The following is a 25,862-nucleotide window of genomic DNA, read 5'->3' as shown; positions in this document are numbered from 1 at the left end:
CATCTCTGTTCAATAAATAAATAAAATCTTAAAAAAAAAAAAAAAAAAAAGAATCTCAGGGGCACCTGGGTGGCTCAGTGGGTTAAAGCCTCTGCCTTCCACTCAGGTCAAGCCCAGCATCAGGCTCTCTGCTCAGTAGGGAGCCAGCCTCCCTCTCTCTCTGCCTGCCTCTCTGCCTACTTGTGATCTCTGTCTGTCAAATAAATAAATAAAATCTAAAAAAAAAAAAAAAAAAAAAAAAAGAATCTCAGCTGGCTCTCCTCAAGTACTAAATAATCAGAGTAAAAATAAAAACTATTATTATTTTTTTTCAAGTAGGCTTCATGACCAGTGTGGAGCCCAGCATGGGGCTTGAGTGTATGAAAATAAACACTTTCTCTCTTGATCACTGGTGACATACTGACCAACTGACTCACTTTTCTATCTACATGATCCCTCTGTAAGAAAGGAAATAAACAAATTTGTCTAAAGTAAGGGACTACAAAAAGAGTTGTGTTTTTTTTTTAAAGATTTTATTTATTTATTTGACTGAGATGACAAGCAGGCAGAGAGGCAGGCAGAGAGAGAGGAGGAAGCAGGCTCCCTGCTGAGCAGAGAGCCTGATGCGGGGCTCGATCCCAGGACTCTGAGAGATCATGACCTGAGCCGAAGGCAGAGGCCCAACCCACTGAGCCACCCAGGCGCCCCCAAAAAAGAGTTTTTAAGGCTCACCCGCTTCAATAGCTCTGATGAATGGCAAAGACCTTTTAAGGAATGATTTATCTCGTAATCCTAATAACCCTTTTGACTCTACAACAATGGCAACAGAAACCAATGAGATTTCCCAATGAAGATTTGCTAGGTCTTCCTATTTGGAATTTATAAATAACTACTAGATAATCATTTGCAATCCATACTCACCATCTACAATAGACATATTTCTAGATGTTGACGTAGTCGTCTTTGAACTTCTGCTTCGAGTAGAAGTCTCTAGACCAGTGCCTAGTGTTAGAAATAATAAGCAGTCACTATACAATTCTACCAGGAATCAAGTTTTAAGATAGTGCCAAATGAAATGTACATAAAGTTACGTCAAAACATAACTTATATAAAAAGTCAAAGACATATAACAAAAAACACATAGTCTACTCAATTTTCAAAAACTACTCTTCCAATCAAAATATAAGGAAACATTTTGTAAACTTAAGGATAATGAAAATGAACTGTAACTAGAGGATGAGGATCTCTTTCTCTGAAAATTTTTAAATTTTAAGTACTATTTGACCAGCTTAAAATTCATGGATAAATATTTAATAAAAACAACTGAAAATACTCCTAGAAACAAATGTATACAATATACCAGGAAGTCACTGGATGACCAATTTTCTATTATTTGGATTATCCAAGGACAACAGTCCCACGTTAAATACAATGATGGCAATTAATGTTAATGACTGCTTGAAGATATATTGTTTTAGGGTAGTTTTCTTTTTGAACATATTTTATGAAGTCACTTTATAAAAATGTGGACATTTGTATCTCATGATAGTAACAAAAATAATAATGTTTATGACCTGGAGTTTCTTCCTGCTGCCAGTGGTCATTAAGCAGCCATTTTCCTTAGCAGCTCATATTTGCCTATTATTTTACACCTGTGAGAGTACCCAAAAAGTACTGTGTGAGGAATGTAGTGAAGTTCTTAAAAAAATGTTAAGAGACATTAAAACATTATGTGCACGTGACCATTAAAATTTATTTAAGTAAACATGTATGTCAGAACTATATTAAAGACTGACTTTATGCATTATAAACAAAACTTTTAAAAGATTGCGTAACTTAATTATGATGACAAGAATACAATCATATGCGTCCCATTCAACTGCCCAGTGTGAATGCGTGGGCAAGCCAGTACTCAGTGCTAACCTCTTCCTCTCTGAGACCCTCCTCTCAAGACTGAATTCTGCCCTCTTCCTCCTCGTCGGCCTCTTCCTCGGCCTCTTCCTCTACTGGCTGCTGCTGTGACGTCCTCATCAGAGTCATCAGCCATCTGTTCTGCCAAATCTATACTCATAAGGTCCTCAGCACTAAAGGCAGAAGCAGCGTCCTCAGACTGAGATCTGAGGGCTCTGGCCCTTGTCATAGCCTGAGAGGGAAAGAGGAGAAAATATACATTAGTAGAAAATGCAGCATCCTAAGTCATTAATCTGGTTTCTCAGATAACATTTAATATTGTCAAACTATCAGCACTATTATTTCTCACTAATCATGCTATAAAAGCAGGAGAACTCTCCTTCCCCAGCTATCAAATTCAATTCCTACAATTTGTCAAATCAATGTGCCATACTTATTTGTAAAATGAGACCTTTTGAAAAGGTGTACTGAAAATGATAAAATTTCACAGAATCAAAACTTTTAGAACTAGTTAGAATATTGGCAATTGCCCCTAATTCAACATCACCATTTGTAAGAGACTGTCATCACCTGAGCTACTCTGTACAATGGGCTTTTAATAAATAACAAGAAAAATTCTTACAAAAAATGGCTATTATCTCTGGGGGACAAAATTTTACAGTGCTCTTGCTTTCTTCTTAATTCACAAATCATAAATTCTCTACAATATAGATTTTCAAAATATTACTTTGGAATCAGAAAATTATGAGCAATAATCTCTTACAAAAATTAAGTAGAATTAAGAATAAAAATGTAGGGACGCCTGGGTGGCTCAGTTGGTTAAGCAGCTGCCTTCGGCTCAGGTCATGATCCCAGCGTCCTGGGATCGAGTCCCACATCAGGCTCCTTGCAAGGAGCCTGCTTCTCCCTCTGACTCTGCCTGCCACTCTGTCTGCCTGTGCTCGCTCTCTCTCTCTGACAAAATAAATAAATAAAATCTTAAAAAAAAAAAAAAAGAATAAAAATGTAAAAAAAGAGGGGATCCTGGGTGGCTCAGTTGGTTAAACTTCTGACTCTCGATTTCAGCTCAGGTCATGATCTCAGAGTAGGAAGATCAAGCCCCGCACCAGGCTCCACACGCGGTTTGGAGTTTGCTTGTCCCTTTCTTTCTGCTCCTTCCCGCAACCTCACACTCCCAGATAAGTAAGTATATAAAATCTTTAAAAAAACCAAAACAAAACAAAAAATACCAAGATAAAAAGAATTAAGTAGAGTATAACAACTGAAGGCCTAGAAAAGAATAAAAGCTTAAGACCAAGAATATGCCACAAATTTTAATTTGATAAGAAACTGCCCAGAAAAGACAAGTTTGAGATTTAATGAAATATTTTAACTCTAAAATGAGTACAGATTTTCTGATTAAAAATAAAATAAAAGTAATGTTTCCCTGAGGTCCTTCCTTAAACCAAAATGTTGTAAGGAGAACAGAAATGAGACATAATACATTCTCAATAAAATCAGAAAATAGCTCCAACTTCAAAATACAAAATCTCTGAAGAGTTAATGAATATAATGAAGATCTGACCTAAGGAACAAGGTAGAGAAGAGTCTTAGGCAGTATAAAACTCTCTAAAATTGATCTATATATTCTAAGGGACCATAACTATAGTCTCTCTTGCTTGAATAAAAAATTCTGGGTCTAAGAACAGGTGGGGAGAGCATTTCTGAGCTGTGAATTGAAGAGAGGCAGGGCTAAATCAGGAGATGAGAACAAAACACATAGGGTAGAAGGAGGAGGGAAGAGGGAGGTGGGAGATAATCCAGCTGCATGATGATGATCTCAGCTTAAAGGAAATAACAGCTAAATCACAGCAGGAAGGGCTCTGTATGGCACTACCGTGTAAAAAGATAAAAACTTCAGGGAACATAACAAAAAATACAAAGAAAAAAATGGCAGAAAAAGATTTCAACTCATTTTTCTTCTCCCAGATGAAGGATGGTCAATCCTCATTATTCCCAGATTCTATATTTGTAAATCACCTACTCACAGAAACTTATTTGTAACCCCCAGAACAATACTCCTGATACTTTTGTAGTCATCTGTGGACCTGTGTAGAGTGGACCTGACATACATGTTCCCGGATGAAGAACACTGGACACTCAGCCTTGTTTCAGCTGACACTTTAAAGAAGCGCCCTGGGGCGCCTGGGTGGCTCAGTGGGTTAAAGCCTCTGCCTTCAGCTCAGGTCATTATCCCAGGGTCCCGAGATCCAGCATGGATCTCTCTGCTCAGCGGGGAGCCTGCTTCCTCCTCTCTCTCTGCCTGTCCCTCTGCCTACTTGTGATCTCTGTCTGTCAAATAAATAAATAAATAAACAAACAAACAAACAAAAAAGCGTCCTTTCACATTTCTGCGCTTTTGGTTGGTGATTCAGTGTTGCTAAAGTGCTGTCCAGTACTCTCAAATACAAGAAAGCTGTGATGTGCCTTACAGATGAAATACATGTGTGAGATAAGCTTCATTCAGGTATGATTACAGGGTTGCTGGCTCTCAGTTCAATGTTAATGACTCAACAATATACATTAAAACAGAAAGAAACAAGAAAAAGGTTATGTACTGATCAGCGGATAAAAATGCTGTAACCAGTAGTTGGCAGGAACCCATTCCTCTATTTCCCCTAGGAGCAATATGGGTTAGTGTTCACTAGGTTACTATTTGCAGTAACACAGAACATAAAGAAATAACAAGAACCAGCTGTACTTTTTTAAAACTATATTTAAAGAGAAAAAGGAGACCCAAATTATATGATTAATAAGACAGATCTAACTGATGTATGTTGAACTCTCTATTCTGAAAATATAGACTTCTTTCCAAGACCTCATGAAATGTTTCATGTATCATGGGGTACTAACAAAAATATCAACTAAGTTCTAAATAGTAAGGGTATTATATAGTCTAATTGCCATGAATCAAATCAGAAACTAAAGATAATAAAACAAAAATACCTGCCTCCAAATCACAAAATTAAAATTGAGGAATCTGGAAAATAATAAAATACTAGAAAACCTAGAAAATAATAAAAATACTGTAGGCTGGAATATATGAAATAAAGCTGTGTTTATAAGGAAAGCCTACAGCCTATTAAAAAAGAATGAATGAAAATAAGTAGATTTGATATTCAAAAGTTAGGACAAATAAAGCTCATCCAAAGGAAATTATGAGAAATTAATAAAGATACAATCATAAATAAACAAATCTTAACTAAAAATCCATTTAAATTAGCAAATTTAAAAACTGATCCTCTGGGACAAAGCCACATTGATAAAAATCACTAACTTAATAAAAAGGGAAAGAAAGACAAATATACACCATTAAAAATCAGAATCGAGGAGAAAAAAGATTGAGGGAAAATTAGAAGAATCTTGACAAAATACTCTTCAATCTAAGTAATTTGGATAATAAATGACCTAAACGTATCCAACAATAGACACAAAGTCTCAACAGACTAATAATAATATCAAAGAATATGTAAGAAAATTGTTAAAGGAACACCACCCCTGGAAAAGGAACCACAACCAGCAAGTTTCACAGGTATTCTATCAAATCTTCAAAGAACAGATAATGCCACTGCTATTTCCATAGTACCAGAGCATAAAGAAAGCAAGCTCCCAATTTCTTTGTACAAAGCCAGCATAACAGAGTACTGAAAAACTGACAAAAGGCTGCACTGCAGGCCCAAAAAGATGATTACAGGATCTTACTTATGAATATTAAAGCAAAGGGAATACAGGAACATATGGAAAAACCAGGATACCTGTTACCAGAAGGTTCACAAAGTGGTAACAAGAATGGGGCACTAAGAGTATGTTTTTTTTTTTTTAAAGATTTTTATTTATTTATCAGAGAGAGAGGGGGAGAGAGCGAGCACAGGCAGACAGAATGGCAGGCAGAGGCAGAGGGAGAAGCAGGCTCCCTGCCGAGCAAGGAGCCCGATGCGGGACTCGATCCCAGGACGCTGGGATCATGACCTGAGCCGAAGGCAGCCGCTTAACCAACTGAGCCACCCAGGCGTCCCAAGAGTATGTTTTAATATAACTCACCAAACTAATAGAAAGGAGGAGGAAAAAATCCCACAGGCTTATCTCCACAGATGTCAAAAAGGCCCTTTCTGGATGTGAACAAACCCCCAAATCCTTCTTTTACACAACAAATACCCTAAAATATGCTACCCCCCCCCCCCCCCACAGAGTCCGTGCACTTTCCTGTGAGCACTCTTACAGAGAGACCACTGTCCTCGGCACAAAACCCAAACCCAACAAAAATTTCTGGGCAAAGAACATGACCAGGTGTTTCATGTAAATATAAATGGTTTAGAAACATAAAAATCACTGAGTTACTAGTAACAAATGTAGCAGGGGTTAAAAACAATAGTCAGAAACAATTTCCTCACCCTCTGGATTTTTTTTTTAAGGTTTTTGTTTTTTAATTCATTTGACAGACAGAGATCACAAGTAGGCAGAGAGAGAAGAGAGGGGAAAGCAGGCTTCCCGCTGAGCAGAGCCCGATGTAGGCTCTAGGGCTGGATCCCAGGACCTTGGGATCATGACCTGAGCAGAAGGTAGAGGCTTTAACCCACTGAGCCACCCAGGCGCCCCCACCCTCTGGATTTATAAAGATCAAAAGATGTTGGGTGCCTGGGTGGTTCAGTTGGTTAAGCGACTGCCTTCAGCTCAGGTCATGATCCTGAAGTACCGGGATTGAGTCCCACATCGGGCTCCCAGCTCTATGGGGAGTCTGCTTCTCCCTCTGACCTTCTCCCATCTCATGCTCTCTCTCACTCTTTCTCTCTCTCTCAAATAAATAAATAAAATCTTAAAAAAAAAAAAAAAGATGTCATGATACATCACGATGACAAGGATGTGGGGAAACAAGCACTCCCAAATACTGGGTAGAATGCAAACTTGAGTGTCACATCTCCGGAGGGACATGGCAGTATCTAACAAAAATGTAAGAAGCCTGTGTCCTTCTGTGATTATTTTTTGGAATTAATTACCCACCCTCATTTCCAAATTTTATTAAAAATTTCCAAATTTTTACCTTTCCTCTGTCTAAATACCATACCTTCATTTTATCATTTAACATTACATTCAAATATTTTAACTCCACTTTTCTGTGCAACAGATTCTGGAGTTTACGGATAAATATTAAGTATGTTACCTCCAAGAATTAGCAGTGGAATTCTAACTGACCTCAGGAGTGTAGGTTCAGAGCCATTGTAAGTGCAGATCTAGAGCCACTGGTAGGACAATGATTCCATATGCTTTTTTTTGTGAGATTCGAAAACTCCTTTCCTGGTAGTATACCTCTATTTTGTTTTGTTTTAATTGTGACAAAATATACATACCATAAAATTGAGCACCTTAACCATTCTGAAGTGTACAGTTCAGCGGGATTAAGCACATTTACCCTGTTGTGCAACATCACCATCATCCCCCTCATGACCTTTCTCGTCATTTCAAACTGAAATTAACAATCCATACCTGTTAAAAAATAACTTCCTGTTCCCTAATCCCTCCCTTCCCCTCATTACCACTATTCTATATTTTGTTCATACGACTGACTACTCTAGGGATCTCATTTAAGTGGAATCGTATAATACTCATCCTTGCACCTGTCTTACTTCGCTTAGCATGTTTTCAAGGTCTGTCCATATTGTAGTGTTATCGGAACTTCATTCCTTTTAAGGCTAAGCAAAAGTCCATCATCGCACATATACACCACCTTCTGTATATCTGCACACCTTTTGATGGCCATTTTAGTTGCTATCACACTTTGGCTATTGTGAATGCTATGCGCATGAGTGTACAAACACCTGGTCCTTGCTTTCAATTCCTTCAGGTAAATACCTACAAGTGTAACTGCTAGGTCACATAATTCTCTTTTTAATTTATGGAGGAATCATCCTACTATTTTCCACAGATTCTTTTATTATTCCCACCAGCAATGCACAAGGCTTGCAATTTCTCCATATTCTTGGCAACACTATTTTCTTTTTTGTAATTGTCATCTTAATAAATGTGAAGCAGCTCTGGTTTAGACTTCCATTTCACTAGTGATGCTGAGCATCCTCTCATGTGCTTATTGGTCACCTGTTTATCTTCTCTGCAGAAATATCTGTTCAAGTCCGTCATCCACTTTTGCTGTGACTGAGTTTCAGGAATTTTTTTAATGTTCTAAATATTAATCATTTACCAAATACATGATTTGCAAGTATTTTCTCCCATTCCTGGGTGTGCCTTTTCGCTTTGTTGACAGTGCTTGGTATTAAAGTTTGAAATTCAGGTAGAATACCTGCTTCAAATTCAGGTAGAACACAGGAAACCAGAGGCTGGGTAAACTATGGACTATGGGTCAGACCAAGAACAGATTTCACATTTTTAAAGGATTGTTTAAAACAAAAACAAAAAAAACAACAAAGAAAAAACAACCAACCATATACACAGACAAGAAACATGACAAAGACCACATATGGCCTGCAAAGCCCCAAATATCTACTGCTTGGCCTTTTATTTAAACGTGACCTTACAGTTAAAGAAACTACTTAGAGCTTTTCAATGTGAACAATAGACTTTAAAGCCTCTTGGAAGGACTAATGCTTTTGTCTGTTTGTTTAAATAATTTAAACCTAGTACTAGGATTCATGTTCTGAGCTAAATGATTCTACATGGCTTGGAGTTATAGATTGGGAAAGTCTCAAATTCCATTACAAGTCCTAAATAGTATGCTAAGAATAAAGACCATTTATAACATCCTATGGCAAGCTGACAAATTACCTAGGAAACCCCAATTACCTGCTAACGTCTTAAAATGTAGCTGAAAAATCTAAACCTAAAAGTGCTTTCTTCTGAAAAACTCCCAAATGCAGTTTGTCATGTCCTCTACTACCTTCCCTTTATAAAATATTCACCAAATTCTTTAAAAGACTAATGAAAAACGGCTTAGGGACCCCAAACACAAAGGACATGCAAAGAAGTATTTCCGTAATTTATTAAATTGAAATGGTGAGTTAAGTTTGAATGATCCAAGGACCAGGAGTCATTTCTTTCTTCTAGTATTCATTCCTGCTATTTGGCAAACTCTTTTCTACTTGAAGGATGCCTGGTAAGACGAATACAAACATAAATGTGGTAAGGGATCCCTAATCTCTAGCTTCCTCCTCTTAGCTCCCCCAAACCATCTTGTAAATGGTATAGCAGTTGCATCTACACTTCTGAGGGACAGTAATTTTTGATGTTCTGCATATCAAAAACTGTCAGAAATTTCACATTTTTAGCCACTCATTGGCTATGCATTGTATGAATGTTGTTATAATATAAAGTTTTGATAGGACATGGTATGGTAGAAAAGCCTAGACTTGAAGGTAGAAATAGGTTCCAATTCCACCCCAACGTGTAACCTTTACTGTGCTCTCAGTGTCATTTGTAAGATGGAAACTGAAATTGTGCACATGACACATCTAGAAAAAATTCAATAAATGAAAATTTAATGAATACCATTTGCCCTTTCCCCTTTAAAACAGTAATGAGTGGGGCGCCTGGGTGGCTCAGTGGGTTGAGCCGCTGCCTTCGGCTCAGGTCATGATCTCAGGGTCCTGGGATCAAGGCCCGCATCGGGCTCTCTGCTCAGCAGGGAGCCTGCTTCCCTCTCTCTCTCTCTGCCTGCTTCTCCGCCTACTTGTGGTTTCTCTCTGTCAAATAAATAAATAAAATCTTAAAAAAAAAAAAAATAAACACAGTAATGAGTAAAACCAAGTAGGTAATATGCTCTGCTTTTTCCATGACATCGATGTAGGGGAATGAGTCTGACATCGGGAATGCTGAGTGTGAAATTCTGTGGATGATGAGAGGTTTTAGTTCTACAATCAAGTACTGAAAGGCTATTAATGAAAGGGAAGAAGGAGCTAGGAAGTAAACTGTAGCCAATACTGGCACTACTGTTAGTAATGTTAGTTAATTTTGCAAAATTCCCCATATTACATGATGAAGACAGCGTAAATTGTACAAAGGGAAGAAACCTGGCACAAAACTAGACACTAAGATTATCCTCCCATATCCTCTATAAAGAAGGTTATTAACTGAGTTAATTTCTAAATATTCTAACAAACTGGAACATAATTATTGGGGGGGAGTGACTTCCCCCACAGTAAGTACACGGCACCAAACTTTTGTAATAAGACAGAGAAAAGAAAAAGAATACCCAAAACGCCGTTCCTAATCCTTAACATTCCAGATAAGGTGCATTACTGGATCAGGCTAAAATCCTAAATAGTCTGTATGGTATCATAGACGATGAAGTAAATCACATACAGATTTGGAAATTTTACTTAAAAAAAAGAAAAAAAGTCTGTCTCATGTCCTTTAGAGATGGTACTGAATTATTTGGTACGTGATTTTTCCTCTGTCAGGATCTAAAACTGCCTCACATTAAAGGCTGTGGTATTACCTGGTGGTCATCAGTAGATGAACTACTGAACAGATTCCTTTGGAAGAGAGTTCAGAAGAAAAAGGAGTAAATTGAGAGTCCCCTTCTCCGTAGGCAGGGTTCTTTTCTGTTTTAGTATCCCAGGTATTGACTTTTACCTAAAATGTATGTTTAAAATAAAGTAAAAAATATTTACAGAGTGGTGGTCCGTGGGGAGGGAGAAGGGTGTCTTACTCTTTTTTGCTCACAGCAGAGAAAAGAGTAGAGGTTATAAAAGTTAATCTGAGGGATGTGTCAAGTGCTTCGGCTCTTTGTAATTCACCACCTGTCAGGGGCAGTTCTGAAATCCTTAGGAAAATGACAATGGACTAGCAGGACCGCTATATTAACTCAGCAAGGGTGACCCTTTAGGTTATGCTAGGGTTTAGCATTTTTTTATATGTCTGCCTCACCTACTAAACCAAGAGTCTCTATTGGACACGAACCACACGTTTTCCATATCTGTATTGCTAATGCCAAGTAGAACAGCTAGGCTATAACAGATACAAATGAAAGCAGTGAAGACAAAAATCCCAACAGTAATTATTTATGAGATAACCTTTAAATACTAGATAGCAATCATAAAATACTAAAAATAATCAGAAAATAAAAAAATGTATTTCAAACATGAATTCACCAAGTGCCAGACAGAGGCCTGAAGGTTCAGCAAAAATGGTGGCTAGCCAGAAGTTCCTAAACTGGGCTCGGGTCATGATCCTGGAGTCCCAGGATCGAGTCTTGCATTGGGCTCCCTGCTCAACAGAGTCTGTTTCTTCTCCCTCTGACCCTTCCTTTCCTTTTTCTTTTCTTTCTTTTTTTTTTTTTTTTAAGATTTTATTTATTTATTGGGGTGCCTGGGTGGCTCAGTGGGTTAGAGCCTCTGCCTTCGGCTCAGGTCATGATCCCACGGTCCTGGGATCTAGCCCTGCATCTGGCTCTCTGCTCAGCGGGGAGCCTGCTTCCCTTCCTCTCTCTCCGCCTGCCTCTCTGCCTACTTGTGATCTCTGTCTGTCAAATCAATAAATATAATCTTAAAAAAAAAAAATTTAAAAAAAAAAAAAAAAAAAAAGCTTTAACTCACTGAGCCACCCAGGCGCCTCTGACCCTTCCTTTTCTCATGCTCTCTCTCTCAAATAAATAAATTTTTAAAAATCTTAAAAAAAAAAAAAAAAAGTTCCTAAACTGCAAAGAAGTCGAGAAAGACCAGCATTGATGGTGATCAAGCCCACTACAACAATTTTGAAAGCCCAGTGGATGCTGTATATTTATCTATGATAATATTGCTAGCAAAACACGTTTCTTCCTTTTTGCCCAAAATAATATCAGCTTAGTAGGGCAAGATTTCCTCTTATGCTAGTAAGATGCTCTGAAAGCCATTATGTATTATTTTGATTACTAAGGACTCTTGACATTTGTGCTCATCCTCCCTACCCACCCCCAAAACACACCATTAAGTAAGTTTTAGACAAGAGCAAAAGGATAGAATGGGAATATGGGGAAGCTGAATACCGGTAGGCTACACTGGTATAAATCACAGGCAGCTATCCTCAGCCAATCCCTGTTCAGGCCTATCTACCAAAGCAAGGTCCCATGGACTATTCTACATAAATCTACCAGGCACTCTAGCTTAACAAACCAGCACAGAAGTACAGTAATTTATATAAGAAATTACCTCTCGAACTTCATCTTCTTCATTAGTGTTTTCTTGTCTGCTTTCTCTGAAACGGCGTACCTGTGTTAAAACAGTAAATCAAAAATATTGTTTAGTCCTATCATGGAAATAGAAAACAATGGGCTACGATTGATTAAGAAATGCTTTCCATCAGATCTAAAAACGGGAATTTTTTGTTTCAAATTTTCATTTAAATTCTAGCTAGTTAACATATAGTGTAATCTTGGTCTCAGTAAAATTTAGTGATTCATCACTTACATATAATACCAAGAGTTCTCATAGCAAGCGTCCTCCTTAATTCCCATCAACATCTAGCCCAATCCCCAACCACCTCCTCATCATGCTTCAGTTTGTTCTCTATAGTTCAGAGTCTCTTATGGCTTGTTTCCCTCTTTTTTTTTCTTCCCATATGCTCATCTGTTTTGTTTAATTCCATGCATGAAGTCAACAGTATTTGTTTTTCTCTTATTTCGCTTAGTATAATATACTCTAGCTCCAACCATGTTGTTGTGAATGATAAGATTTCATTCTCAGGGTCATGAGATAGAGCCCACATAGGGCTCTGCACTCAGAGGGGAATCTGCTGGAGATTCTCTTTCTCCCTTTCTCTGCCTCTCCCCGACTCCTATGTGCATGAAAATAAATAAACCTTTTAAAAAATAGTATCTGAAGTGGGCGGGCCTCTGAAAATCATTTTATCAAGTCAACTTGTTTACTGTTTGCTGATAATGGTCCTGGAGCCAAAAGGGAAACTAGAAAGATTTTTTTTTTTTTTTAAATTCCTGCCCTACAGGCTCTTATAGTAATATAATTAGGGAAAAGTTCTATTTATTTAATAATATACGTAACACCTCTTTACTGAGCAAACACTACTGTACAAACACTTTACTGCCAAACACTACTGTAGGAACTGAGAATCCAACAATGAACAAAATAGTTACAAATTCTGCCCCCATGGAGTTTAGGATTGTGTGTCTGTGTATGCAGCCAATAAACAAAAAACAAAATAAGAAGTTATATTGTGTTTTAGATGGCGGGTCAGACTGAGTTAATTTACAGCTAGACTAAGAAAGCGCTGTCATCTCTGGGGAGCCCTTTATTTACTGATGTTTATTTCTGATAGTTTTCAACCTGCATAACCAGTTAGAAGCATGGCTTGATTAAGAGACCAGAAGGGCATAAAAGATCCCCTGGGAATTTCTGCACAAATCTTGGTGTGTTCAATCCAGGGACCCCTGTGTGCAAATGAGGACATGAGAGCTTATGCCTGGCTTCTCATAGGTCTCTAATGCCTGCCCATACTCTTTTTCTTTTTCTTTTTTTTTTTTTAAGATTTTATTTATTTATTTGACAGAGAGAGATCACAAGTAGGCAAAGAGGCAGGCAGAGAGAGAGAGAGAGAGAGAGAGAGGGAAGCAGGCTCCCTGCTGAGCAGAGAGCCCGATTTGGGCCTTGATCCCAGGACCCTGAGATCATGACCTGAGCCAAAGGCAGTGGCTTAACCCACTGAGCCACCCAGGTACCCCATACTTTTTTTCTTGATGCGTCATATCTTTTGCCTTTAAATGAAAATCTCATGAAGTATGCTCAGTGGAGTCTTGAGTTCTTCAAATATTCGAACTTGTGAACACTTTGCAAAAGTCAGTAAGTATACAGGGTGCCTGGGTGGCTCAGTTGGTTAAGCATCTGCCTTCAGCTCAGGTCATGATCTCAGGGTCCTGGGATCAAGCCCCATCTGGGGATCCCTGCTCAGTGGGCAGCCTGCTTCTCCCTCTCCTCCCCGTTCCTGCTCTCTATCTCTGTCAAATAAATAAAACCTTAAAAAAAAAAAAGGTACAATTAAAAAAAGAAGACAGTAAGTATGCAGGGAAAAATAAACCAGGAAGAGGGTGAGGAATATCAACGAGAAGTCACATCTGAATAGAATGATCCTGCAAGGTCTCACTGAGAAAGCAATTTATGAGCAAAGGTAATCAAACTTGCGTAACTAGGAAAGAATATTCTAATCAAAGGAAAAATTGTGCATAAGGGCACTAAGGGAGGGGTGCTTGTGTGGCTCAGCCAATTAAATTTCTGACTCGATTTCGGCTCAGGTCATGATCTCAGGGTGGTGAGATAGAGCCCCACATTGGGCTCCGTGTTCAGCTCGGAACCTGCTTGAGATTCTTTCCTTTACCTTCTGCTTCACGATGCCCTAAATAAATGATCAAAATCATTTTTAAAAAAGGCACTGGGGCAGAATGCATAGTATGTTTAAGAAATAGCAAGGAGGTTGCTGTGGCTATGAAGGTTAAAAAAGGAACAGAAAGCCAGACTGATTAGGGTCTTGTAAAAAAAAAAAAAAACCTATAAGGAATTTTTTTAAAGGCAGGAGTTGATCTGAAATATGTTAGTATCACTGACAGCTGAATTGAGGACAGAATGGGGGGTGGAAGAGGGACACAGTTAGAAAAAGGGAGAGGAGTTTGGAAGCTATCAGAATAATCTAAATGAGGGGCGTCTGGGTGGCTCAGTGGGTTAAAGCCTCTGCCTTTGGCTCAGGACATGATCCCAGGGTCCTTGGATCGAGCCCCACATTGGGCTCTCTGCTCAGCAGGGAGCCTGCTTCTCCCCCCTCTCTCTGCCTGCCTCTCTGCCTACTTATGATCTCTTTCTCTGTCAAATAAATTAAAAAAAAAAATCTTAAGAATAATCTAAGTGAGAAATGGCAACGTGACGGACCACTGGTAGTGATAAAGATGTGAGTAGTCAGAATCTGTATGTATTCTGAGTAATGCCAAAAGGACTTCAAGTCAGGATACAGGTGGCATAAAGAGTATCTACACAGAGAGCAAGGCTGGAAATCAGCAATTCAGACTGGGAATATTACTGGTTTGAGGCGTCTATTAAACATCCAAGTAGAAATGTCTAACAGGCCGCTGACTGCAGAAATCTTGAGCTGAGAAGACATCTGGGCTAGGACTTTTGAAAATCACCACCAAACAGACAGAATTTAAGTCCAGGCAGCTGGATGAGATTACAAAGGGAATATGGAGCTGAAGAAAGGCTCCAAGGACTGAATTCTGGGGACTCCCAATTTCAGAGGCAGGAGAGATGTGAGAAAACAAGAGAAACAGAATATGCACCGTGAAGAGAAAGAAAAGGAGAAGAGTGTGTGGTTGTAAAGCCAAAGAAAGAAACATTCCAAGAGTTCAAGGGAGATTTAAGATGAACTGATAGTGGATTTAGCAATGGAGGTCACTGGTTACTTCGATGTGAGCAGCTTCACTGGAATGATGGGTCAAAACCCGGATGATGGGTGTAAGGGAAAAAGGAGAGAGAAAAATCAGGGTGCAAATACACAGAACTCTGAAGCAATTCTGCTATAAAAGACAAAGAAAATGAATAGTAGCTAAAGAGAAATGGGAGTAAAGAGGGCTTTTTTGTTGTCTAAGGAGAAATGACTGTATATTTGTTAGGACTTGGTAGAGGGGATAAAAATTATTTTTAAAAGTGGCATAGTATGTTAATTGTGCTCTAGGCAGTAAATAGCATACCAAAAGTGCTAAGTCACTCACAGAAAGGAGTCAGAGTGAAAACATCAAGTAGATACCATGTGCTGGTAGTGTCCTGGGACTTTACATGTGTTCTTTGGAGCCTCACAACAATCTTGAAGGAATTTTTTTATTATTCTTATCCCCATTTTATAGATGAGGAAACAGAGGTAGAGAGGCTAAAACGCTCACTAATAATTACATGGGTAGTAAGAGTTTTGATTTTGGACACAGGAAATTTGGTCCAGAGTCCACGCTCTTAGCTACAACCCCCCATCCCTCCCGGACCCTCTCAGGAGTCGTGATAGCTCTCCAGATAAGCACGCTCAAGTTACTTGCTTTTGTGTTTGTCTGTGGGGTTTTTTGTTTGGTTTTGTTTTTTAAGAATTTTAGGTTCACAAAAAACTAAGGAGGTACTGAGATTTCCCATACAGCCCCCCAGTGCCACACATACATAGATTCCCCTATTATCAACCTCCCTCCACCAGAATTGGCTTATTTGTTATAACTGATGAACCTACACTGCCACATCATCATAACCATCCAAAGTCCAACGTTTGTTGTTGTTGCTTTAAGATTTTATTTTTAAGTCATCTCTACACCCAGCATGGGGTTCAAACTTACAACCCCAAGATCAAGAGTTGCATACTCCACCGATGGGGCCAGACAAGCTCCCCCAAAATCTAGTTTACATTCTGGTTCACTCTTGGTGTGCTATTAGTCTGGAAAAAGAATAACCTGTATCCACCTAAATTAGATTATCTTACGGAGCAGTTTCACTGCCCTAAAACTCTTCTGCGCACCTACTCATCCCTTCCCTTGCTCCTCACTCAACCCTGCGACCTCTGATCTTCTTGTCTCTACAGTTTGGCTTGATTTTTCAGAATGTCATATAGATGAAATCCTGTAGTTTGTATGACTGTATACTTGATGATGTTGTATGGTTGAAATCATACAATCCTCTGCAGACTGGCTTTTTCCACTTAGTAAAATGCATTTAAGCTTCCTCCGTGACTCCATGGATTGACAGTTCCTTTCTTTTTGGCCTAAATAATGTTCCCTTGACTGGGTGTTTCACAATTTACTTACCCAATCACCTACTGAAGGACATCTTGGTTGCTTTCAAGTTTTAGCAATTATGAATAAAGTTGCTATATATACCTGTGTGCAGGTTTTTATGTGAATATAAGCTTTCAACATCTTTAGGGAGATACCAAGTAGCACGACTGCTGGATCATATGGTAAGAATACATTAAGTTGTTTAGAAAGCTGCCAAACTGTCTTCCGAAGTGACTGTACCATTCTGCATTTCCACCAGCAATGATGAGTGTTCCTGCTGTCCACATCCTCACCAGCATTTGGTGTTGTCGGTGTTCTAGATTTTGGCCATTCTAATAGGTTCATAGTGGTATATTCCACTGTTAATCTGCTGATGAGATATGATATAGAGCGTGTTTTCATATGCTTACTTGCCATTTGTACATCTTTGGTGAGATGTCTGTTGAGGTGTTTAGAATGTTTTTACATCAGGTTGCCTGTTTTCTTATCGCTGAATTTCGTTTTGTTTTGTTTTAAAAGTTTTTTTTTATTTGAGAGAGATAAAGGAAGGAGGAGAGGGAGAAGGACAAGCCAACTGTGCACTGAGCATGGAGCCTGACACAGGGTTTAAGTGGAAACCAAGCATTGGACACAAACCAACAGAGCCACCCAAATGCCTCTTATTGCTGAGTTTTAAGAGTTCGTTATATTTTTTGGGTAACAGTCCTCTACCAGATGTGTCTTTTATAAATATTTTTCCTTCAAGTCTGTTGCTTGTCTTCTCATTCTTCTGACATTGTCTTTCACCGAGCAGTTTCTCATTTTGATAAATTCCAGCTTATCAATTCCTTCTTTGAAAAACCATACCTTTGGTGTTGCATCTAAAAAGTCACTGCCACGTAAGGTCATCTAGATTTTCTCCTATGTTATCTCCTAGGAGTTCCATAGTTTTTTATTTACATTTGAGTGGGATGTCATATTTTATATCTGTATTTGGTGGAGAAATGCATCCCTGCCAAAAATTTATGAACCCCATATACCCAGGATACTTGGCATGGAATATTATTAGTTGCACAACATCTCGAGGCTTTAAGAGAACCACGTTGACTAATTAAAAGCACTAAAATCAAAGTCAAAGGGAATAAGTTTCAAAAATAATGTTTCATTCTGAATCCAGAGGATACAGAAAATGATCCCCTATACTCTCATTACCTGAATATAACCAATGATAATGTTTGGAATATTTTCTTTCATTCCTCACACATACACACATACTTGCATATTAAAATAAAAATCACTGGAATCATAGCGTATATAGTTTTAAATCTATGTTTCTTCAAAAGTGTAATTTTTTTTTTTTTTAAGATTTTATTTATTTGTCAGAGAGAGTGAGCACAGGCAGACAGAGAGGCGGGCAGAGGCAGAGGGAGAAGCAGGCTCCCCACTGAGCAAGGAGCCCGATGTGGGACTCGATCCCAGGATCCTGGGATCATGACCCAAGCCGAAGGCAGCCGCTTAACCAACTGAGCCACTCAGGCGTCCCCAAAAGTGTAATTTTTAATGGCTGCATAGCATCTAGTATTTATGTACCCACATTTACTTCATCAAAAATTTTCAAATTTTCCCACTGCAGACCACACTTAGATAAGTTACTGCATACACAAATTTCTACCTCACTGTTGTCTTGGGAAAGGGCTGAGTTAAACAACAAATCTTAAGCCTTTTGATATGCCCTGACAAACTGCCTTTCAATGCAGCAACTCAAATTTGATACTCCCACCAGCAGCATACTAAATACTTTTCTCAAACTGCTGTCACTCTGACAAATAAAAAGTACATCTCGGTTCCTTTGAATATCATTTTCACATGCTTATTACCACTTTTATTTCTTTTGTGAACCACTTATTCATGTCTTTGTTCATTGTTTCTACTGAAATGTTTACTACTTTTCTTAACATTTACGAAGGTACTTTAATATTGTGACTATCAACCTTTCTTCTGCCCACATACAAGTATTTTTCCCATGATAATACATTTTGTTTTTTGATAATGTGACATGCAAGCATTTACAATTTCTGTGCAGTTAAAGAAAGTTAAAGTTAAAGAGCTTCTCCTCTGATCTTTCCACTACTTTTATGCTCAGACATGAATCTGAATTTCTAGATGAAATACCAAATCTCAAACAAAACTTACTAAAAAATTGAAAAGAACAGAAGTTTTCATCCTGAACCTGTAAAGTTTATTTTAAAGCATTTTCATGATCTTCAGGAGAAGTCACTATCTATGGAGAACAAACCTAACATTTAATGGATTTCAACCATGATTCTGTTCTAGACCTTTCCCACTTTAATACTCATTTCACAAGCTCAGTTTTATAGACAAGGAAACGAAACAAATCAAAGAGGCTAAATGGTGGTTTAATAGAAAGAAAAGTCAGGGCTACTCTTAACGAGAGAGTGTCTAATTAGATTTTTCCACCCCAAATTGTTACCTCTTCATCGATTTTATCTTCCAGGGCATCAATATGACGCTCTTTAAGAAATCGTTGTGTTTTTTCCAACTGGTATTTCACTAATTCCTCTATGGCATCTTTTTCTTCCTTGTCCACAAATTCCTGTACTGCTTCACCCATTCCCCTTTCTGTTAGAAGTGAGAGCTGCACATTCTGTAAAAGAGGTACAAATCAATGGATGCAGAAATCAGTATCTATTCCCTATCAAATAATTCTATACAAGCTAGGAAAATTAGAGTATAATGTTACCAGGGGAAAAAGATGAAGAAGTTATCTAGCTGCTGAAAGGAAAACAAATCAACAAACAAAACAATGGACAATAAGTAAGCCTACTAATAAATTTTATGGGCCAGAAAAAGCTAAGTACAAATAAGAAACGAGAGTAGTGTTTAATAAGACAGGTGGGAAAGCAGAGGCCTGAGTGGTTGGGATGTAGAGTCCTGAAACGGTAGCTGATGATTAAGAGATTAGCTCAATCAGTGTAGTAGGAGGAGTAACGGCCCCTTAAAGACATCCACATCCTAATGTCTGGGCTGTGAATATGTCACACAGCAAAGGAAAACTATGGTTGGTAACAGATGGAATTAAGGTTGCTAATCAGCTGGCTGTACAATCAGCAGATTACCAGGGACTAGGCAGGTGGACCCAGCATAATCACGAGCATCCTTAAAAGTGGAAAAGGGAGGCTGAAGGAGGAAGTTAGAGGGAGATATGACTGGGGGAAAATGGCCAGAGAAATGTAACATTGCTCGCTTTGGAGGTGAAAGGAAGAGGCTGTCGGCCAAGAAACATGGACACCTCTAGAAACTAGAAAAGACAGGTAGTGGATTTGTCCCTCGAGTCTCCAGAAAGGAACACAACCTTGCTGAAACTTGGATTTTAGGCCAGTGAGACTGGTGTCAAATTTCCGACCTACAGAACTGTAAGATAATAAATGTGTTTTATTTTCAATAATTACGTTTGTGGAAGGAAATTTGTTTCAGCAGCAAGAGGCAATTAATAGAAACAGATTTTAAAGGTGCATAAACTCTTGACAATGCAAGTAGCTTCACCATCCTGTGCTGTCTTTAGTTCTGAAATTACATCTAGACGCAAGAGAAATAAATCCTAGATTCAGAAACATGCAGCAGAGATAAAAAGGAAAAGCAAAACAAACAACAAAAATAATATCCAAAATAATATCATAATTAAGCACTGATTCTTCCTGATGAAGAGTAACTAGAAGTGAATGTAATTCATTGTTTTCCCACTTAGTTCATGGACACATTGTGAAGATCCCTTTTGTTGCAAGTATCCATTATACATATCCCAAATTAAAGTCGATTATCCTCAGAGAGCCATTCTTCAACATGTAGGCTGTAATAAAGAAATTACCTTCTCTGCAGTCTGAAAATACTGTCTGACAAGGTCTTCTACTCTTAGGGTTGTTCCTTCTGAAGGTTTTGTATTGAGATTCCCAAAGTTGATCTCTTCTCCTAGAAAAAAAATTCCCGTGGAGAAACAGTAGCTTCTGAGACAGCGTGAAAGTGCCCAAATTCATGGCAAGTTTGGCTCAGTACAGGAGTTAAGGCCAGACTTAGTTAAGATCAGCTTGCTCAACATGGTAAATTTTGAGGCAAAAACATGACATTACTGCCAGCAGCTGCAGTCTTCCTCAAAATGTATATTTCTCTACCTATCTGCAAGTCTTGTGTCTCCTATAGCTATTCTCAAAGGGTGATCTTTAGACTTGATATCCGAGACCATTTCAGGGGATGTCCAGAGACAAAACTCCGTTTGTAACGACACCAAGATGCTATTTACCTGTTCCGCTATGTTGCCATTTGCCCTGATGATAAAAAAAAAACAATTGTGGGTTCCTTATTGCAAGTCAAGGCAGTGGCCTGGAATCGTACAACACTGACCACCACATCCACACGGCTCCAAGCAAAACAAAGAAAGCCAGTTTCACTTAAGAATGTCCTTAATGAAACTGCAGAAATTATTCATTTAATTAAATCTCAGCCCTTAAATATGTTTCTTTTTAATATTCTGTGAGACAAATGGGATGTCTGCTTACAGCACTTTTGCTGCATTCCTAAGCAGGAGAGCTGCCTTAAAAATAGCAGGTAAAGAATCCAAAGAGTGGGACGCCTGGGTGGCTCAGTTGGTTAAGCAGCTGCCTTCGGCTCAGGTCATGATCCCAGCGTCTTGGGATCGAGTCCCACATCGGGCTCCTAGCTCAGCCGGGAGCCTGCTTCTCCCTCTGCCTCTGCCTGCCATTCTGTCTGCCTGTGCTCGCTCTCTCCCCCTCTCTCTCTCTGATAAATAAATAAAATTTAAAAAAAAAAAAAAAAAGAATCCAAAGAGTACTGGTAGGAAGCCAAGAAGCAGAGGGTCCAGGACTTATTCTGCTGATAGCCTTTGTCAGGAAAACAAGTAATAACCATCTAGCAGATGTTGGTCATGAAAACACAAATAGTGAAAAAAGGACAGGACCCCTGCTGGTAAGGGCATGTTATGAAAATAAAGGTGGGAAATGCTCCGAGAGGTAAAAACAGAGAAACACACAAAGAAGAAATACCCTGGTTCTTCTCAGAGAAGACTGAAAATAATGTGCACGTATCAGATGCAGCTATCATTTGAATTAAAACTGCAGAATAAATAAGACTCACTAAGCAACACAGGGAAAAGAAAAAAGTACTTGAGGCAGAGGGAAAAATATGTGGCCTGGAGGGTAAAGAGGCACAACGTTCAGTGTGCTTCTTGCAAAGTGCCTGAAGGCTAGTGAGCAGAAATCTTTTTCAAATCTCAAGATGGTTAACAAAAAAAACAAACAAACCTCAAAGACAGTATAATTAACACAGCTTCCTAAGTATGATCACTACATTTTACGATGCTGGACACTATGTTTAGACTATTTACACATATCGTATCATCTAATCCTCACCATGACTCTATGAGGCAGGCTCAGTCATTATCCTGATTTCACAGACAAGATCAAACATCAGAGAGCTTATGTAATTTGTACAATATCACACAGGTACTTGAGAAGTAGAGCTGGCTGAAGTAACAAAAAATGCTTTCAATGAAACATGTGAAAGGCTTGTTGTTTCTGTTTAGCAATTTATGTTTAAACCAAAAAGGAACAATTAGAATAAAACTATGTATGAAATTCAAGTAACAATGTACTAGTTCTATAATCTGTATTATGATGAATGCTCCACCCATAAAATCTCAAGGTACTGATAAGGATGGACAATTAAAGTAAACCACTATGAACAAATAACTAGATGAAACCCACAGCATAAGAAAATAATTACCTAATAAGGATTTTTTCCTAAAACAGTATTTTGAGTTCCATTTAAGTATCTGAATGAATGTTTCAGGTTGTTTAACACGCAAAGAATCTGGTCACAACTTGACACTGAAAATTGAAGCTTATTAATAAAAAAACCTAAACAGCTTTATCTATAAAACAAGGGCCATATTTTTCTATAAAAATTCTGACTCGATAGCTTTAAGATGATATTTCTTACAAAAAAAGCACTATTTCACTGGATGGCCTATTTTTATAAATGCATTTAAAATAAGGGCAATTCATTTTTATGAAATTTAATAAGAAATTAATTATCTGATCATTACAAACACTAAACTATAAGATACTTCTTATTCCAAAAGACTGGAGTCTTCCTAAATCTTGTATACTCAAAAGCTGAAATACTTGAGGCAAAATTTGAGTATATTCTCTGAACACTAATAATGTACTGTCAATAATATATATTTTGAGCAATAAATCTTTAAAGATTTTTATTTATTTATTTAACAGAGAGATCACAAGTAGGCAGAGGCAGGCAGTGAGAGAGGGAGAAGCAGGCTCCCCACTGAGCAGAGAGCCTGATGTGGGGCTTGATCCCAGGACCCTGAGACCATGACCTGAGCTGAAGGCAGAGGCTTTAACCCACTGAGCCACCCAGGCAGCCCGAGCAATAAATTTTTAAAGTGTGCATGCACTGTTACTCAGCAGGCAGAACTCTTTCTAAAAACTTTATCTGCACAGAAAGTCTTCCCTTTCTTTACTGTTATCTTCAGGTTTGAAACAATTGCTATCAAATTTTTAGAAGACAAAAGATTTAATTATTCCAACTGCCAGTTTAAGATATTAGAAATAGTCATATAAAAATATTTTCATTATTTTCTACTTCTTTTACTTAAGACTGAATTTTGTAAACCCTGCAAAAAGCGTTTTTTAATTTGTGAAAATAACTAGCTTACCTGTGTTTTCCTTTTGCTCTCTACGCCTAAAAAAATGGATAACATCTTTTGGATTAGCTACCCGATCCACAAATTTCTGGCTAAAGCGAAGAACACTGAAAGGCTCAAAACCTCCACTATAGTCCACCTGGAAATACAAAACAAGCTATGAAGGCCAGATACAACAGTTTACCAATTTCATTATTTACATTTATGCTCAATACTTTAAAGTTAATAGATGTTCCATAATTCATGTTAAAGATCATGATGGTGTTAATATATTTTATTCTACTGAGAAAACAAAGCTTCAAAGGTTTGTGAATTTACACAAGACATTTTGCTTGACAGACCTGAAGTACAGCAAGTATTCCCACAAGGTATGAAGGATAACATTTCCCTATGATAACACTAAGAGCCTAGGCACCGGGAGTACCACCTAGAAAGGAGGTGAAATTTCTAAACATAAATGTTTAAACTTTTAAAACAGAAAGAAAATTCTCCACTTAAGTAAAATGCCAGCCCTACATGCATTAATTCATTAATCTATCATCTTAGGGGTATACTTTCACTAACTTAGGGGTAAAAAAGAAATGCTGGGAAAATCCACACAGGAAAAAAATCCAACCTGTTAGCTTTGAGAAATGATTACCTTAAAGCACAGTATCTATTTAAAAGTCACAGTCAGGCAGGCTCTTTCTAAGTTAAGAAGTTTACAGCCACATAGAGACCTTTCCAAAGATAAATGCATACTACATTTTTCCCCCAAGAGATATAATAATTTCTCCAAACTAGCTGTTCTAAAAACAGGCTCTGGGAACAGGCATCATATCACATCACTCGCCTATCGAAACCTCCTTACCCTCCACCCAGTTTACACCGTTCATCACACTTAGCACTGGCTGGCATTTTGCTCATTTATTTGCTATTTATTTTTTATATCTCTCCTCGTACCTCCACTCCCCTAAGACAGATATATTCAAAACCCACTCTGTTTTGTTGTCCCTGTGTCCCCCAGCATGCAGAACAAAATGTACTCAGAAAGTATTTGTTTACTGAATCATAAAATTAATGAGGGTCCCTTAGTTGATACAATGTATTCTTAGACTATATTAATGAAAATATCTGTCCTTTCATTTCATGAATGATTTAATAATTCATTATGTTTAGGAAAAGGAATGCCAATTCTCTATTTAACTGTGCTGGCTTCTAATGGTATAAGGCGGACATAGATGGGAAACATGGCATCTTCTGCCTCGATAAAGAGAACTACGTGGTTCTCTCTGAGCAACTACGCATTACATCTCTCCAGCAGCCATGATATAAAAAAGAAAATGCTAAATGCTCAGTCTACTGGGTCTCCCCCAAACTCTTCATACATTTTATCAGTGGTACTCCAGCTTAGGTTGATTGTAATTTTCTTCTCCTAAGAGTCCAAAAACTCATTCACTAAGCAAATTTTACTGAGGAGTCCACAATGTGCTGGGCACTCTGCTAAGGGATATAGCTATAAAAAAGTTTAATCTTGCTTGTCAAGAAATTCACAGGCTGACTGAGAGGACAAACATATAAATAACTAAGTACAAGCAGAATGAGGTTGGTGCTTAACAAGTACATACAAAGCAGATCGAGGGCACAAAGGTGGAAGTGCTGATCCTGAAGGGATCCAGACAGGTTCTTGGAAAAGGGGAAAGCTTTAAATGGATACTGAAGGAAGTGCTATGGAAGGAGAGAAGCACATTGCACACAGCAGGATCAACATGAGTGAAGGTATGGAAGAGTAGAATAAACTCCACTGGACCCAGGGAGCAGTAACTTTTAGCCTAATATAGCTGGAACTTAGAAGGCTCTGGAAGAAAAAGTAGGTCAGTTTTGACCAGGTAATGAAACCCTTGAATGCCATGCAAGACTTACTTGTTCCTATTAGCATGAGGGGATCATTAAGTAATTTTTAGCATGAAAGACATGTAAGATTATGTTTTACCAAGATGACTTTGGCATTAGTGTGAATAGGCTGGGGTGGGGGAAGGGAGAAACTAAAGGCAGAGTCAGGAAAGAAGCTGCATTTATAGGCCAGACAAGAGAAATCAAGGTTCAACTTCAGCAATGGCAATGGGTACAGAAAGGACCAGATTACTTACTGTACAACAGGTGATATTTAATTCACTTTGATCCTCTAACTGTATGAGGTATAAACCAAGGGACAAAAGATCCAACTGCTCGAGGTCATATAGCAACCCAGGCATTCAGGCTCTAGACTGTACTCTTTATCTTCACACTATATATCCCAGAGTATCTCAAATTTTAACATGCATACACTCTCTTAGGGATCTTACTAAAACGCAGTTCAGCGGGTGTGATGTAGCGCCTGAGATTCTGCATTTAAAAAAATTTCCCACAGGAGGGGCACCTGGGTGGCTCAGTCAGTTGGGCTCTGACTTGGGATTTTGGCTCAGGTCATGATCTCAGGATCTGAGATCCAATCCC

General features: G+C 38.3%; 1 protein-coding gene across 5 annotated transcripts in view; it reads right to left on the bottom strand.

Annotated features, from left to right (window-relative positions):
* Positions 1-25,862, bottom strand: part of MRE11 (MRE11 homolog, double strand break repair nuclease) — an 81,664-nt gene that overhangs the window by 25,615 nt on the left and 30,187 nt on the right. For all 5 annotated transcript variants that reach the window (XM_082684110.1, XM_082684111.1, XM_082684114.1 and 2 more), the window contains 6 exons: positions 23,400-23,526; positions 20,520-20,620; positions 19,125-19,298; positions 12,063-12,122; positions 1,903-2,122; positions 901-981 (listed from right to left, as the gene is read on the bottom strand). In XM_082684110.1, coding sequence (XP_082540236.1) covers positions 901-981; positions 1,903-2,122; positions 12,063-12,122; positions 19,125-19,298; positions 20,520-20,620; positions 23,400-23,526 — 763 coding nt within the window. The remainder of the gene's footprint in view (positions 1-900; positions 982-1,902; positions 2,123-12,062; positions 12,123-19,124; positions 19,299-20,519; positions 20,621-23,399; positions 23,527-25,862) is intronic.

Source organism: Mustela nivalis (assembly GCF_964662115.1).
Source record: "Mustela nivalis genome assembly, chromosome: 9".
NCBI classification, from domain to species: domain Eukaryota; kingdom Metazoa; phylum Chordata; class Mammalia; order Carnivora; family Mustelidae; genus Mustela; species Mustela nivalis.
The sequence above is the reverse complement of the archived record's forward strand: the minus strand, read 5'-3'. Positions and strand labels throughout refer to the sequence as shown.